At 37.5% G+C, this 16248-nt stretch overlaps 1 protein-coding gene across 25 annotated transcripts in view; it reads left to right on the top strand.

Moving 5' to 3' along the window:
* The window catches only part of SYNE1 (spectrin repeat containing nuclear envelope protein 1), a 523271-nt gene that overhangs the window by 464517 nt on the left and 42506 nt on the right, over positions 1 to 16248 (top strand). For 24 of the 25 annotated variants that reach the window (XM_021936839.2, XM_031667714.1, XM_021936840.2 and 21 more), the window contains 2 exons: positions 3396 to 3562; positions 16053 to 16215. In XM_021936839.2, the coding sequence (XP_021792531.2) occupies positions 3396 to 3562; positions 16053 to 16215 (330 nt within the window). Of the gene's footprint in view, positions 1 to 3395; positions 3563 to 11291; positions 12231 to 16050; positions 16216 to 16248 lie in introns of those variants that run through there. The other variant, XM_021936861.2, reaches the window with a different exon arrangement.

Consider the following 16248-nt stretch of genomic DNA (forward strand, 5'->3'; position numbering starts at 1 on the left):
TTTTAAACATTTTATCTTTTTAATATAAAATAAACTTGCAGCCAGGTGCGGTGGCTCGCACCTGTAATCCCAGCACTTTGGGAGGCTGAGGCGGGTGGATCATGAAGTCAGGAGATCGAGACCATCCTGGCCAACATGGTGAAACCCTGTCTCTACTAAAAAACAAAACATTAGCCGGGCGTGGTGGTGCTCGCCTGTAGTCCCAGCTACTCTAGAGGCTGATGCAGGGGAATCACTTGAACCTGGGAGGCAGAGATTGCAGTGAGCAGAGATCGCGCCACTGCACTCCAGCCTGGTGACAGAGTGAGACTCTGTCTCAAAAAAAAAAAAAAGTATCCAACATAAAATAAACTTGCACGAAAAGACCTGCTTTACACATAAAATATATAGGATACTTGCAATTTGTGATGAAATAGAGCATCTGCTATTCAGTTCAGTATTTGGGGCTCTTAGCTACCTGTTCTGTAGGAATCTTTTATATGTATTATTTTTCTTTCCTTTTTTTTTTTTAGTTTCTTGTGTATTTTTGTTTGTTTTTAAAAAGGTAAAGTCACTAGAGAGAAACTGAAAGAAAAGATTCTTAAGATAAATTGAATTGATATTTTCTCTCTAAAATATGGTTTGTAGACCATAGATAGGAATTAAGAGTTTCCTGATAATTTTGGCTTCATATTATTTTAAAGGTATGTATATATTATCAAATTATTTTACATATTCATTTGGATCCAGAACATTTCTGATGTCTGTATAAAGCTGATCAAATTTACTAGCATTTTAAAATTTTTGATGATTTCGGCTGGGTGCAGTGGCTCACGCCTGTAATCCCAGCACTTTGGGAGGCAGGACAGGCGGATTACCAGAGGTCAGGAGTTCAAGACCAGCCTGACCAACACAGTGAACCCCATCTCTACTAAAACTACAAAATATTAGCCGGGCATGGTGGCACATGTCTGTAGTCCTGGCTACTCAGGGAGCTGAGGCAAGAGAATCACTTGAACCCAGGAGGCGGACGTTGCAGTGAGCCGAGATTGTGCCACTGGACTCCAGCCTGGGTGACAGAGCGAGACAGTCTCCAGAAGAAAAACCAAAAAAAAGAATTTGGTGATTCCAGTGTTGTTTCCACAGTGTTTGTGAGCAATCAGTGATTTTAATGTTATTTTAGTTTGTGCTTGTCGTTAGTACATATCACCATCTAATGTACAATGTATTTTTTGTATTTACTTATTCATTGTCCAAGTGGAGACCCCACTGATCTGTCAGCTTTACAGGAGCATGGGCTTTGTCTATTTTGTTCATTGCTATATCCCCTGCACCTGAAGCAGTACCTAACTTCTCATAAGCACTCAGTATTTACTGCATCAACAAATTATAGCTTCCTTTATTCTGAAAAGAAATACAAATGATTGTTAAGAAAAATTATTTCTATCCATATGCACACAGTCCAAGAGGATTTATCCATTGGATCAATCCAAATGAATAAGCATTTGTTTACTTGGTATTGTAAACATTAAAATTCTTGGCTGAGATGATACAGATTTCATTTTAGCATCTGCTCACGGTTGCCCTTTGCTAAGTTGCTGGGTGTCAAAGAATGCTATCAGTGAATGATTAATGCACTATAGGTAGTAGAGTAAAATTTGCTATAGAATAAATTTTGATTAAATTTGTCTCTATTCTCATTGCTTTTTTTTACTAAATTTAGGATGTATAGATATACATCCTAAAGTATGGGAAGTGTGAGAGTGTGGGGAAAAAAACCATCTCTTTAACAATCTATAACCATAACTTAAAATTTAGAAAAATTTCAGCTTTTCATATAGATTGTATTACATTATTTGGCACAATGTTAGGAATATTATTTAAAATGTTAACTATCTACCTTGTATATTAATAACTCATGGGTTTTTTTTAAAGGGCTTATGAGTTTTCCTCTTTGTGGCGTCTCTTTTGTAAAGGAAAATAACATCAAGGTTTGGTAATTTTGGCAACATAGAAAAAGGCAGTTGTCAACTGGAAAGTGCTAATAAGGTGAAGGAAAAAGAAAAAAAAAGAAAAAGACAATTCATTAAAAAAACTGAAGCCAAGATATTAGTGTCTGTTGGTATTAACACTCAAAAATAGTTTGATTTTAAAGACAATCCAAGAGGATTATTTTACTATAAATACTTTTTAAGTCTTAAAGTAATTCCTTGAAAGAAACACTTCTCAATAAAATCATCTCAAATGTTTGCTGAAATATTATAATATTAATAAATGCATTCAACGTATTGGTCTTTGAATCCCATTGTGTTGAAATAACATAAAAAGGAGGGTGGGCGGGGCTGCAGGCGTGAGGACAGCAGTCAGCCCTGGAATGGAATAAAATTTTGTCTGTCCCTACCATTCCTTTGGGGCCCTTTGGCTTAGGTAAATGACTTGGGAGGATAGTTCTGTTACTACACTAACTTTAGAGCAAGAGCAGGTTAAAATGTTCACACTCATATAATACCCATCTTCATATAGTATTTTGCTGAGAAACTTTTTATTACGTAACAGGAGCTTAAGCCAAAAATAAAAAAGTTGATCCTAAAGACTGGATCCTGTCACTGTGGCAAGAGAGTAAGAGGGTCATTGGGGATAGCAGTGGTGGGGGGGGAGGGGACTGTCCTTTCATGTCACTTAAATCACACCATTTCGTGCTTATCTCTTGCAAGTAGACCATATGGAGTCTGTCCTCTTTAACTCAAACAACTTAAGAGAAGCTAGCAGAGAAAGTGAGTAAATCAAGAAGGTTTGAAGCCCATCGATTCTCTATAATTAATAGTTATTATTACTGAAAGTTAATTTATCATTGATTTATTTACTGCAAAATACTGACATTGTATAGAGGATAGCTCTTTTAAATGAAGGAACTCTTTTAAAATACTCCACACAAATAACATAATAGACACACAAGTCACATTTACATATATACATATATATCAATTGCATAGGTATGTGTGTGTGTGCATTTCATAAGTCTCTTGGCAACTATTTGTATGAGAATTTATTCTAAGTATAACATCAGGTTAGTGTTGAGAGAAATAAGGTATAATTTCCCAATACTAAAATCCTTTCAGCTTTATCTTTTATATCTATCTTGTATTGTTTTTAATATGTATTTCAGGTAAATAGGAAGCAGCATCCTATTTATTACGAGAACATCTATATAAAAATTTAATCCCAACTCTGCATACATACCGAAAATAATAGGCACTACTAATACTTGTGCACATGGGCTGATGTCCACATGGTATTCCTATGTTCAAACTGTTTCCAAGCAGTAGAAAACAGTAATTATCATGTTTCTAGTAGAGCCGGGCTAGATGCATTAAGAATATGCTTTCTGACCTCTGTGATTGCTATTTATTACACAGGATTATCAAGAGGAAATTGCTGTTGCTCAAGAGAACAAAATACAGCTCCAACAAATGGGAGAACGACTTGCTAAAGCCAGCCACGAAAGCAAAGCATCTGAGATTGAATACAAACTGGGAAAGGTTAATGACCGGTGGCAGCATCTCCTGGACCTCATTGCAGCCAGGTAAAGAGGACCTGAGTCAATAGGACACGTGTAGGCAGCATTTTAAAGCCTTTCAGTCTGCCTTTCATCAGCCAAAGATAATCCAATAAATCAGTCTCTCTTTCTGGGTTATCTCAGCATTTTCAAAACTGTTCGTGCTCCTCTCATAATTGGCACTTTCGTTACCTTGAAAATTCTCCTTTTATTTTATAAATCTCGTGTTGTTTGTATGTAGCTGCAAGAAAGAGAGAGAGAGACATATCTAAACAAAACTCATTCCCAAGAGAAAATTCTTTATTTTAGGGCTTCATGGGTATTCAAACTCCTATCAGGAAGAAACTGCTGACCAGTATTTGTGGAGAGTGGTTTTGTCTGCAGTAGCTAAAAAAAAAAAAAAAAAAAAAATTACTAGTTAGCAAGGTATGGAAATAAATCTGATTATTGCCACTCCGCTCGGTTGTAAAAATCAGCTGCTGCGTTACAGTAATTTTGTGTTGAGCTTAGTGGTAACTATAAGCCTTTGCCTCATACCTAAGAGGAATATTGTGCTCACTTTCTGTTGTAGAAGGGTAGGGTTGGGCAAGAGAGATGAAAATCATAAAGAAAAATATATGAGGGTATTTACTAGCAATATAAAAGTCTAATATGAATGATGTACTATGTTATAAAAATGCTCTATGGTATTAATATAAAAAGGAGTGAATTTGGCTTCATGTTGGAACTTAGGCACCCCGAGGTCAGGAAACTTCCTCCATTGTATTCACTATATATTACAAGCACTGGGAACCGTGCCTAAATATGGATTCAATGAATACTTCAGTGCATAAATGAATACTTGAATATTTGAGTAAATGTTCTTCATGGCAATTAGGAGAGCTGGAAGGTTACAAATGGTGCCATTTGAAGTCTATCCCACAATACACTTTTAAAATCTGGGTTTCTTTTCTTGGCCATGCTGCATAAAAGTGAACGTGAAACAATGTCCTTTGCATACCATGTGCTCACCAAAATCGCCTGTGGGCGTCACAATTCTGTATGCTGGTTTTGAACACATTTCATATATTTCTTTTCTATAAGAGAGTTACCAAAAAGTATCCAACTCAAGAAAGTGAGATTATCATTTATTTCTGTGGCAGTGAAACAAAATGGAATAAATGTATATCAACTTTTTATTTATTTATATTTATTTATTTATTTTTGAAGTGGAGTCTTGCTCTGTGGCCCAGGCTGGAATGCAGTGGCACAATCTCAGCTCTGCAACCTCTGCCTCCCAGGTTCAAGCAATTCTCCTGCCTCAGCTTCCCAATCGCTGGGATTCCAGGCGTACACTAGTCCACACCTGGCTAATTTTTGTATTTTTAGTAGAGATGGGGTTTCACCATGTTGGCTAGGCTAGTCTCAAACTCCTGACCTCAGGTGAGCCACCCGCCTCGGCCTCGTGAAGTGGTGGGATTACAGGTGTGAGCCACCGCGCCCGGCCTCAGCTTTTTAAATGTTTAACCATAGCACTGATACAGCTAACATTTATTGAACGCTTTGCTGGTTCCAATGACCACACTGCAGGTTTCATATGCATCTTTTCATGTGTTCACAATGGCCTTTGAGGTGCCCTTATCATTATGCCCATTTTACAGATGCACGGGCTGAGGTTGAGGCTTGTCCATCATCACGCACATGTTGCATGGCACAGCCTGTGCTCAGACTCCAAAGCCCGTGTCCTAGAGTGCTATGCCCTCCTGCGTCTCAAATTGGTGACTTCCTTTTCCCTGTTAGAGAGAAGACAGTTACATGGAAGATAAGTTCTGTTTTTGATCTCGACAATCTAATTTCACAGTTCTTTGTAAAGTACTTACAATGTGACAGTGACTATGAGAGTCAAGATAAAATGACAGAACTGAAGGAGAACTTCTCCTTTCAGAAGTTCAGGATGGGACTGGAGTAAAACAATGAGATAAGTAGGAGCTCTGGAAAAGGCAATATAAAGAGGTGGAAATAACAGTTTAGCTCAAATTGGTCTTGGAGTTTTGACAAATGTGTATTTTAAAATCCCAATGCTGTGTTCAGTCCCACTTCTCACTCACTAAAATGATAACAAAATCTTGTTTCAGAAGAAGGAATTGAAGTCCTTCAAGCTATAAATATCCTTGTTAGGGAAACTACCTGTTTGGTAAATATCCCCTGGGGAGTTTTTTAGTCAAATTTGACTCATAGATTGATTGACATTTCCACGTAATCCAGTTAAACTAGTTAATATTCTTTTCTTACTTGTAGTGGCTCAATGATGTGGAGAGTAAGGATGCACTATGTCAAAGATATTTTAAATCAGATTTAATGTAATCTAGTCATAAGCAGCTAACTTGGTGTATGCCCAGCTATGAGCCGACATTACAGCAAATGAGTTTGCTGCTTTCTCCTTGAATTCACATTTATTTATAACATATTTTGTCTGGCTGTTCAGTGGAGAATTTTCTAGATGTTAATTGTTCACTTTGCCAAAAGACATATTAATAAATTTCAATCAATTACATGTTTATAAGGTACCCATGCTTCTCACCGTAGTCACTTATATAATACTAATTTTTGTTTCCTCTTACATAAAGTCTCAGAATTTCCAGATAAAATTCCACAGGAGATTTTTGTATATATGTTGCCTGTTTCTAATTGCCTCCTTCCAAATTAGACTAGATGAGGCACTGATCATTGAGCCATCCTGGAGTTTAGCACCACGTTAGAGTCACAGTCTCCTTTGCAGCTTCTCCTGAAAGACACCCGGCCGTCACGTCTGCATTCTATTCCCTTGTGTATTGGTGCTTCGTTAGTGCACAGACTGGATGCATGTCTTCCACACCCATCCTCAACTGTGAACTGCCAGCTGAAGTATTAGGTTTCTGTGATTCAGTCCATTCACCACTCTTCCCTCTTCCAGCGCTGATGCACTAAAGCAAAATATAACCCAGTGTATGCCTTTCGACATTTCTGTGCTGTGTTGGTGCTCTTGTGAGAATGGAGAGGTTACTTTTGAAGATGATAATATTTTTAGGTGAACATCTCAGCTAATAGAAACATGAGCTATGGGCGCGGTGGCTCATGTTTGTAATCTTAGCACTTTGGGAAGCTGAGGCCGGTGGATCACTTGAGGTCAGGAGTTCGAGACTCGCCTGGCCAAGATGGTGAAATCCAGTCTCTACTAAAAGTACAAAATTAGCTGGGCGTGGTGGCAGGCCCCTGTAATCCCAGTTACTCGGGAGGCTGAGGCAGGCAGAGAATTGCTTGAACCAGGGAGGGAAAGCTTGCAGTGAGCCGAGTTCCCACCACTGCACTCTAGCCTGGATGACGGAGCAAGACTCCATCTCAATAAATAAATTAATTAATTAATAAATGAAAATTAAAAAAAATAAATAAATAAAAATAAAAAATAAATTAATTAATTAAAAAAAAAGAAACATGAGCTAGGTCTTTAATATTCAATCGCAGAAGCAAAAAAAAGAAAAAAAGATTTACTGATAACAAACCTATTACATACATAAAAAGAGAATGCATAATTTAGAGTCAACTTGACATCGCCATCAGTTTAGCTTAGATTGCTCTGAGAACAAAACAGATGTGCTTTGTACTGAGTTTTTAAATTGTGTTGTCAAGCATTGTCAGTTTTTTAGGACAACAAAAGTTGTTCAGTTACTTTTAGGGCTCAGTGGATAATATTCTAGTATCCTTTGCATACTATTTAGATCTTCTCTGTAATACAACAGTCACTAGCTACAGATGGCTATTTACATTACAGAATATTTAAATTAACTGAAATGGAATAAAATTAAATGATTCCTTAATTTTAATTATGGTCAGTTGCACAAGCCACATTTTAAGTGGTCAATAATCACATGAGGCTAGTGGCTACCTTATTGGACCCCGTACAATACAGAACATTTTTATCCTCTCAGAAAGTTCTGTTGTTCAGCAGTGGCCGAGATAATTAAAAGTATCTCTGAGCCGTTGGCTTTTATTAACAGTCAGCATAAGAAACTGTCATTGGTGACATATGACTCTAATTTCTGTAAAACTGCCTTTAAGAATACTGGCTCTCATTTTGTCAATGAATCCTGTGCGGAATATCCACATAGCAATTTCTGTAGCACTCAGGACTAAAAGGAAATCTGTCTTTTAGTATTAATTCTTCAGTGCTTCTTATCACAGACAATGAATTGTGTAACATTTCTCATCTTAGCATCTAGGAAGGTCAAATTCAACTTGTTTACTCTGTTGTGATGATTTGGGGGCAGGGAAGTGGGTAACTGGACCTTGTAATAGTGAAAATTCTTTTTCTCTCTGCCAAACCTAAATCCCCATCACCAAAGCAAAAGCATACTTTAGTTATTTGGCTCTTATCTTTTTGTTTTTTTTTTCAGTAGCAGCTTTTTTGGGGATATAATCCACATGCCATACAACTTACCTATCTAAAGCATGTAATTCAGTGAATTTAGCATATTTATAAAGCTTTGCATATATTACTCTAATCAATTTTAAAACACTTTCATCAGTCCCAAATAAAAACAGTTACCCATTAGCTGTCACTCATTTTTCCCTCCTCTTCCTTCCCCACTTCTCCCAGCCCTAGGAAACTACTAATCTACTTTCTGTTTCTACATGTGTACCTGTTCTGAATAGTTCATATACATAGATCATATAATATGTGGCCTTTTGTGACTTGTTGTTTTTAATCTCTATATTTATTATAATTGCCTCAACATTTTGTAGGAGTAGAAACAAACAATTTTTTAAAATTATTGAATGCCTACTGTATATGAAGTACTATGCTTCTTGCTATAGGGCAGAGGTTGGCAAATGTTTTATGTAGAGGACCAGATAGTAAATATTTTTAGTTTTGTGGGCCAAATAGTCTCTGTTGCTATTAGCGTGTTGTTATAGAGTGAAAGCAGCCATAGAAAATCTGTAAATAGAAAACCATGGCAGTGCTGCAACAAAATTTTATTTACCAAAACAGGTGACCTGCTCTAGGGATATAAAGATGAGAAAGAAAATGGTCCCTAATCAAATAAGTGTCATAATGCAAGTACACAAGGGTTCCTCACTGCAGGGCCTCTTCCTTTCTATTCTCTCTTCCTGGGCATTCTCTTGCCTGCCCCTGGCCTGGCCAGCTCCTGATTGTTCTTCGTGTTTTTCCTTCTCTCCAGGTTAGATCAGATTCTTCTTATCGGCTCAGTAGGCTTCTCCTTCATAGCATTTCCCTGAACTATTTGAAATCTTGTGTGATCAGTCATTTTAAGCCAGTTTTCTCTACTAAAATGTAAGTGTATCTAACTTTGATCACCATAGTAATCCCAGCTCCTGACCTTGTTCTTTGCACATAGCAATCACTCCAGTATTTGCTGAGTTTCTCAAATCTAAGCCACAGGGTGGAAAGTGTATGCACACAAATGAGAGCATACACAAAGCAAAGCATTGGCTTCGGTCTTCAGCTGCCTGAGTCATAGTGTGATTCTGCTTCACCAACTTGCTTATCTTCTCAGCACCTTGGTTACCACATGTATAAAATGAGCATCATAATAGTAGCTAGCTCAGAAGAATGATTAGAAGAACTACATGAAATGGGACCTGTAAACCATTGTATTAGTCCATTTTCATGCTGCTGATAAAGACATACTCGAGACTGGGTAATTTATAAAGAAAAAGAGGTTCAATGGACTCACAGTTCCACATGACTGGGGAGGCCTCACAATCATGGTGGAAGGCGAAAGGCACATCTTACATGGTGGCAGACGAGAGAATGAAAGCCAGGCAAAATGGGAAACCCCTTATAAAATCATCACATTTCATGAGATTTACTCACTACCACAAGAACAGTCTGGGGGAGACCACCTCCATGATTCAATTATCTCCTATCGGGTCCCTTCCACAATGCATGGGAATTATGGGAGCTACAATTCAAGATGAGATTTGGGTGGTGACACAGTTAAACCATATCAACTGCTAAGCATAGAATATGTTCAATAAAGGTCAGCTGTCATCCCAGAGGGAGTCCGAAGGCTGTGGAGGTAAAACGCATATGCAGTACAAGCAAGGTTTTGTGAAGTTCCTAGCAGCTGCCTTCAGGAGGACTTTCAGTTTAAAGGATGTTCTACCCACATTGGAGGTCAAAAGAAATTAAATTCTTGGAATTCATGGCTGGTATTACCTAAGGGTGTTCGAGTTGGAAGGTGCCTGGGAAGGATCAGGAATGCATTGATGCGATGAGCACAGAAATGGCACAGAACTAATCAAGAGGCCTGAGTTTAGTCCACCTAGTTCCTGCTGTGTGGCCCAGGTCTCACTAAATAACTTCTCTGAGCCTCAAGTTACTCGTTTTCAAAGTGTTAATGAAACTAGCTGCCACATCTCCAATGAGAAAATGTAAGGGAAAGGATCGTGTATACTATAAAACACTATCTATGCCAGTCTCATTCTTTTAAAATCCTGCGGAGTATTCCATAGTGTAAATATACCACAACTTACCTAGGATTTTCTGTATCAATGAACATTGCGATTTTTGCTATTTCAATAATTATATCTTTAAAGCTTTGCCTTGTCTCATATTTAGTTCATTGGTATAAATATGTTATGCTAACAATAATAAGCATGAAAAAAACTTCAAAATTTTTAACTCCATGAGGAAAACTAAATAAGGTAAAAGAAATTAAACTAAAGAAATTATGACAATAAAAAGTTTTGAAGATTTCAGGTTTTTTAAAATGTTAGTCATAATCAAGAAAAAAACAAAGTTGCCTATAATGATGGATTCATAACCAATATATTTCTTTAATCACAGCTCAAATATTTTCATTTCTGATTACTAAAAATAATATATTAATATAAGAAGAATGATCGTTTTATAAAAGAATTCACAGTGTAATATCTTTAAGTACTATGTTTTCTAGAACTTATTTCTTATATAAAATACGATTTTCTTTAAATTTTTTTTTTTTTTTTTTTTTGAGATGGGTTTGCTGTGTCACCTAGGCTATAGTGCACTGGTGCAGTAATGGCTCACTGCAGCCTCAACCTCCTGGGTTCAAGCAGTCTTCCCCCCACCTCAGTACCTGGGTCTACAGATGCATGCCACTGTGCCTGGATAATCTTTTGATTTTTTTTTTTTTTTTTTTTTTTTTTGAGATAAGGTGTCACTTTGTCGCCCAGGCTGGCAGGTATATTTCCTTGTTTTTTTTTTTTTTTTTTTTTTTTTTTTTTTTTTTTGAGATGGAGTCTCGCTGTGTCTCCCAGGCTGGAGTGCAGTGGCACAATCTCAGCTCACTGCAAGCTCCGCCTCCCGGGTTCCCGCCATTCTCCTGCCTCAGCCTCCCCAGTAGCTGGGACTACAGGCACCCGCCACCGTGCCCGGCTAATTTTTTTGTATTTTTAGTAGAGACGGGGTTTCACCGTGTTAACCAGGATGGTCTCTATCTCCAGACCTCGTGATCCGCCCACTTCGGCCTCCCAAAGTGCTGGGATTACAGGCATGAGCCATCAGTGTATTTCTTTTATAAAGAAAATGTGTTTCCTCTAGTGTTCTGTTAGAAAAACAATCAACTCACATGACCAGAACCAAATGCTTTGTTTTATTTTAGTTACAAATCATCATGTAGTCCTTTTGGAAAGAACTTAGCAAATTTTCATTATTTATTTAATATTTATTATTTATTTGTGTGTCGTTTTTAATCCCCAAAAGGATTTAAAGCATCCAGCATTAGTCATATTTTATTAAATTATAGGAATTAATGATTTGGGGACTTATTTTCTTTAAAAGTATAAATTATTAAATTATCATATGCTTAGTGCAGAAAGTTTGGAAACTCAAAATTCATAAAAGAAAAAGAGTTACCTGAAGTCCCCCCAAGCAAAGGAATTGTTATTTTTTTAGTTTTCTTAAAATGAAGATGTTATTTTTCTCATCTTACATCATTTTTAAAACACAAAAGTTTTGCATATGTAAGGGAGAATAATATTTCTTCATTTTTCCTGCCCAAATAGTCTACCCAAAGATAAAGAGCATGTACTTTCCCACCTTCCCAAACAACTCCTAAAACTCTTGCATACACTACCGAGCTGGCATAGTGAACCCAAAAAAGAAGGAAGTTATTCCTTTTGCTACTGCCATTTGCTGTGCTTGTGGACATTTTGTTTGTTTGCAATGCGATGATTTGTTTTCCTTAAATAGCCTTCCCCGCATAGCAAACTGCCCGCAAGAAAAGTTGACTGTCCTTACAGAACAGCAGAGTGCCTGCAGCCAACGTTGTTTTTGCTGTCCTTTCTTTAGACCTGTAGCTTCCTCCTCCTTACAGATTACACTGAGCTTTTTCCCCTTCTTACACTCGTGGCCTACATTCCAGGAGATCAAGCCTGGCACATGTTAATGAATGTAGGTTTTATTTAGAAACATGACCACTTGTCACTGCCCAGTGTCATATTATCGGGCAGAGACTACCAACATTTGTCTAGAGTGAACATTTTCATACTTCTATACACAGACAAGGGGAAACTTTCATCCCCACGCAGGATATAGCCTTTTGCTCTGCAGAGTCTAACTTTTGCAAGTGGAAGCTTCATGGTGGTGGCAGAGGACCTGCGTGCTCTGAGGATGGCAGAGGACGGCTGTGTGGACGCAGATCTCCCAGATTGTAACTGCGATGTCACAAGGCAGGCATCTTCTTGAGTTTCTTCCATTGTACATAGCTTTCATGTTACGTGGGGTTTGTAGGATAGATGCTGGAAGCTTTAATCCAGAGCTGTTTTTGCCAATGTTACATGAAGAGGATTGGTGTTGGGAGATAGCTGGCCGTGTGGACTCCCAAGAGTTATTTGTTGGTTTGTTTTCTAGTACCTCTACTGGGCATGCAGAGCTGGATGAAAAGGTTAATGGACTTTATTATGACTCGGTATTCCAGTTGTCTCTGGAGCGTATGCGTCATACAAGGAGTATGGCTAGAGTAGAGAAGCTGAGACACAGGAAAGCAATCCAGAAAAAGACTCAGTTAGTCCATCATCTGCTATTTAAAGGATGGGCTTCTGATGAAACTGAAATTTAGCCTTAGCTAGTTCACAGCTTTGTAGTTGAAAGCTTTCCTTTCATTAAATAAAAATATTTCAGGGCTCTAGAAAATGTTGTGTGTTTGAGAAAGTTGCTTTTGTTTGTGCTTGTCAGTAAGTTTTAGTCGCTAATATAAAGCTTATAAAATATATGTGCAAAGTATACAGATTAATGTCTAAAATAGTAATTTAGCACATTATGCAAATGTTTAGTTCATATTTTTTTTAGTTAGAATAAAAATGTGACAGGAATTTTTATTTTTAACTTTTTAAAAATATTTTCCTTTTTCTATATCATCCCTCAGATACATTTCTACAAATAAATAGGATTTACCCAATGGTAATTTTTGTTCTATTATATTTAGAATTTGAACTTTTTGTTTTGTTTTGGGTTACGGATATACTAAATTACTGTGAAGGAAAGTTGTGAAATATAGATACAATATATATAGATTTATAAGTATATGTGTGTAGGTACATATATACGTATATATATATATACGTATATATATGTGTGTTTGTATATACATGTTTCCGTGTTAAGAAGCTGGATATTTGCATTTTATAGTAGAATCCTTCTCAAGAAAGGTCAAGTGCCTGGACTGTGAAAGAACCATAAGCTGCGGGGACTTACAGATTTATCAAGCTGCTAAACTTACCCAGACATGTGACGTCTGCAAGTGTCTAATTTGAATGATAATCCTGGATGTTTACCAAAAGGAATGTTGCTCAGACTCCTCACGATGATAGATAAATAAAAATACTGTGACACTTTACCCAAAAATTATCTTTAAAGAAATAATGAAAAGAAACATGGGACATTTCTCCTAAAAAAAAAAAAGGGTGATCCCTGTCCTGCAAATAAATATCAAGTTTAATAAGCCAAGGCTTATGAATCCTACTATCCATGCCCTCCAGGCTCACATCTGCTCCCCCAGCACAGATGCACACTGCATTTTGCTATTTGTAGTAAAATACACTGTTTTAAAAAATGAAAAAGAACGGCTTAAATGTTCACCCCCATTGACTTTAGCAAATTTACACATTTGTTTGAAAGAGGAACTTGTCCCTAATGGACTATATGAACACACATTTCCATGTCATGATGCCCTTGACATATTGCATACTAACCGCTCTGACTTGGAACTCATTCAGTATTACAAAAGTTATCCCGTAATTTATTTTTCTAATGTAGATGGTCCTATGGAACAGTGTTTGCTTGCATCCTTTTGTGCTTTGGATCTTTTGATCATATTTGTAAGTGAGTTTTGAACCAAGAAAATGAATAAATTTTAGTACTTGACAAATAGAGCATTGGCAAATGTTGAACCTAGAAGTAAAATTTAATACACACTTAATATCAGATAAAAATTTTTAAATGAAAACATGTTAATTAAATAAACACAATTCGCTTAGAATATTCATTATTAATGTTTAGCAACCATTTAAACAGTACCCGATTTAGTGCAAAGCACTGAGTTTAGCATGGCCAGGGTAGGGAAATAGCCAAATATGGAAATTCACATTTCCAGCTTTCCAAGGAACTTACCATGGAGGAGACCAATTAATGCATAAATAATACCAGGGAACTAAAATAAGGAAGGGAGGAAACAAGCACTCCGACCTCTAGTAAAATTACTCTAACGACATTACCATCCCCAAGCCTAGTAAGTGTTCAGATCCTACGAAATCTGAAGACAAGAAGCTGGTCATGTAGAAGAGGCTGCTGAAAAGACGTTCCTACAGAAGTAAAAGCAGGACAGACCTCTCTGTTCTGTGTGCCATTCTTCAGGCCTGTTCCAGTGGGTTTATTGATGGTAAAGTCTTCTTTCAGTCTGGGGCACTGTGGCCAGAGCCGTGTAAAATTCCATGTCCATGCTGTGGTTGGTCAAACGTACTTCACAAGCTTTGTACCCAGTAGCCATAATAAAACTGTCATTCACTGACTGATGCCCAGATGAATTTTGTCTTAGCCATGAGAGAAATGTGAGTGAGTTGTATGTAAAAGTTCTTGGAAATAGTGTTCAAGGCCAATGCCTTGAAGTGTCTGGGGGACAGTGTACAATTTGTATTTACAAAGCTAATTGGGGAAATCTTATCTCAAGTGGAATTTTAAGTCATAATAAACAATGCAACATATTTTCATTTTCTACCAATAGAATATATTGTGAAATATGAACATAATTTTTTAAATACACATTTTTTAAAAGAATAAAAGGTAATGCTCCTAAGAGGGTTTTTGCAAACTGAAAATGTTATTCAAATAGAAGTGTTATTAATTACAATTATTGAAATATAGATATTACTAACAGCTGACCATAGTGAAAATCCTTTAAGAGCATTTATGTGACAGTGCTTTGAGGAAAAATGACAAAGAGGAAAAGCGATCATGTTGTCAAATGACTACATTTGCACTTGAGAGAGAAACATTGATTTATTGAAACTGAAACAGAAGTGATGATATCATTTTTAAACAACTAAAAATACTTCAAAATGTTCAAAATACTTTGATTATGAGACATTTTCTTCAGAACAGTGTGTCTTGATCAGAGAAACATATCAGAACCATCTGGAGATGGTGGCTGGTAGTTGGCGCCTGTGGTTTGAAAGCACCCTCCGCTGATTGTGTGACAATCCCAGCTTGAGAATCACTTCTTTAAAAGCCTGGAAGTAATGCGGGGGTGGGGGAGGGGGAGCGAATATCTCATGACTGTAAGTGTAAGTTGTCAATCTTTGAGAACATTCTATTGCAGATCCCTGCCTTTAAATGTATCACAAACCTAGAGTTTTACAAGTCATGTTGCTCTTGACATATTTTCAAGAAGATAGATACCTCTTCAGTTGAGCCAAGATGACACCCTAACAGCTTGAAGTATTTTGCTCATCTGCTGTTTACCTCTGTTATGAGCAGTGCCAATTAGGTGGCCACGTTTCCTGAACCAAGAGGCGAGACTTATAGTCTAAAGGCAGCAGCAATTTTTAAATAAGGGCACTAATAGATCATTGATCGTATGCTTATTATCACCATGACCTTTCTCTTTAGAGCAATCTGTGTACACTCAGCCATGTCAGGCTCTTAACAGGGACTCAATAATTGATTTTTGCTCTAAGTAGGTAGTAATGGAGTTGAGAAATACTACCTGTGTTCCTCCCAAACTTGTGATCACACCCTGCTCACACTGGGAAAACTGTGTTCAAAACTAATTTATCTGTGCGCCTGTGCCCTGGACCCCTGCCTCCTCTGCATCCTTGCTCCATTGTCTGTATTCACCTCTAATTTCTATCCTCCTTTTTCTTCTGTCTTTGGCTTCTTCCACATGAGTTTCTAACTCTCTGCCTAAAAAGATTGTTAAAGCCCAGTGTTCTCCTCTGCACACGAGGGAAACATGAGTGGGCCTCTCGCTGAAGCGGGATGTTCCCCCTTCTCTGCCCACAGGGTGAAGAAGCTGAAGGAGACCCTGGTGGCCGTGCAGCAGCTCGATAAGAACATGAGCAGCCTGAGGACCTGGCTCGCTCACATTGAGTCAGAGCTGGCCAAGCCAATAGTCTACGATTCCTGTAACTCGGAAGAAATACAGAGAAAGCTTAATGAGCAGCAGGTAAGACTTAAAATTGAAATGGAATTAATAAGC

Source organism: Papio anubis, chromosome 6 (assembly GCF_008728515.1).
Source record: "Papio anubis isolate 15944 chromosome 6, Panubis1.0, whole genome shotgun sequence".
Lineage (NCBI taxonomy): Eukaryota > Metazoa > Chordata > Mammalia > Primates > Cercopithecidae > Papio > Papio anubis.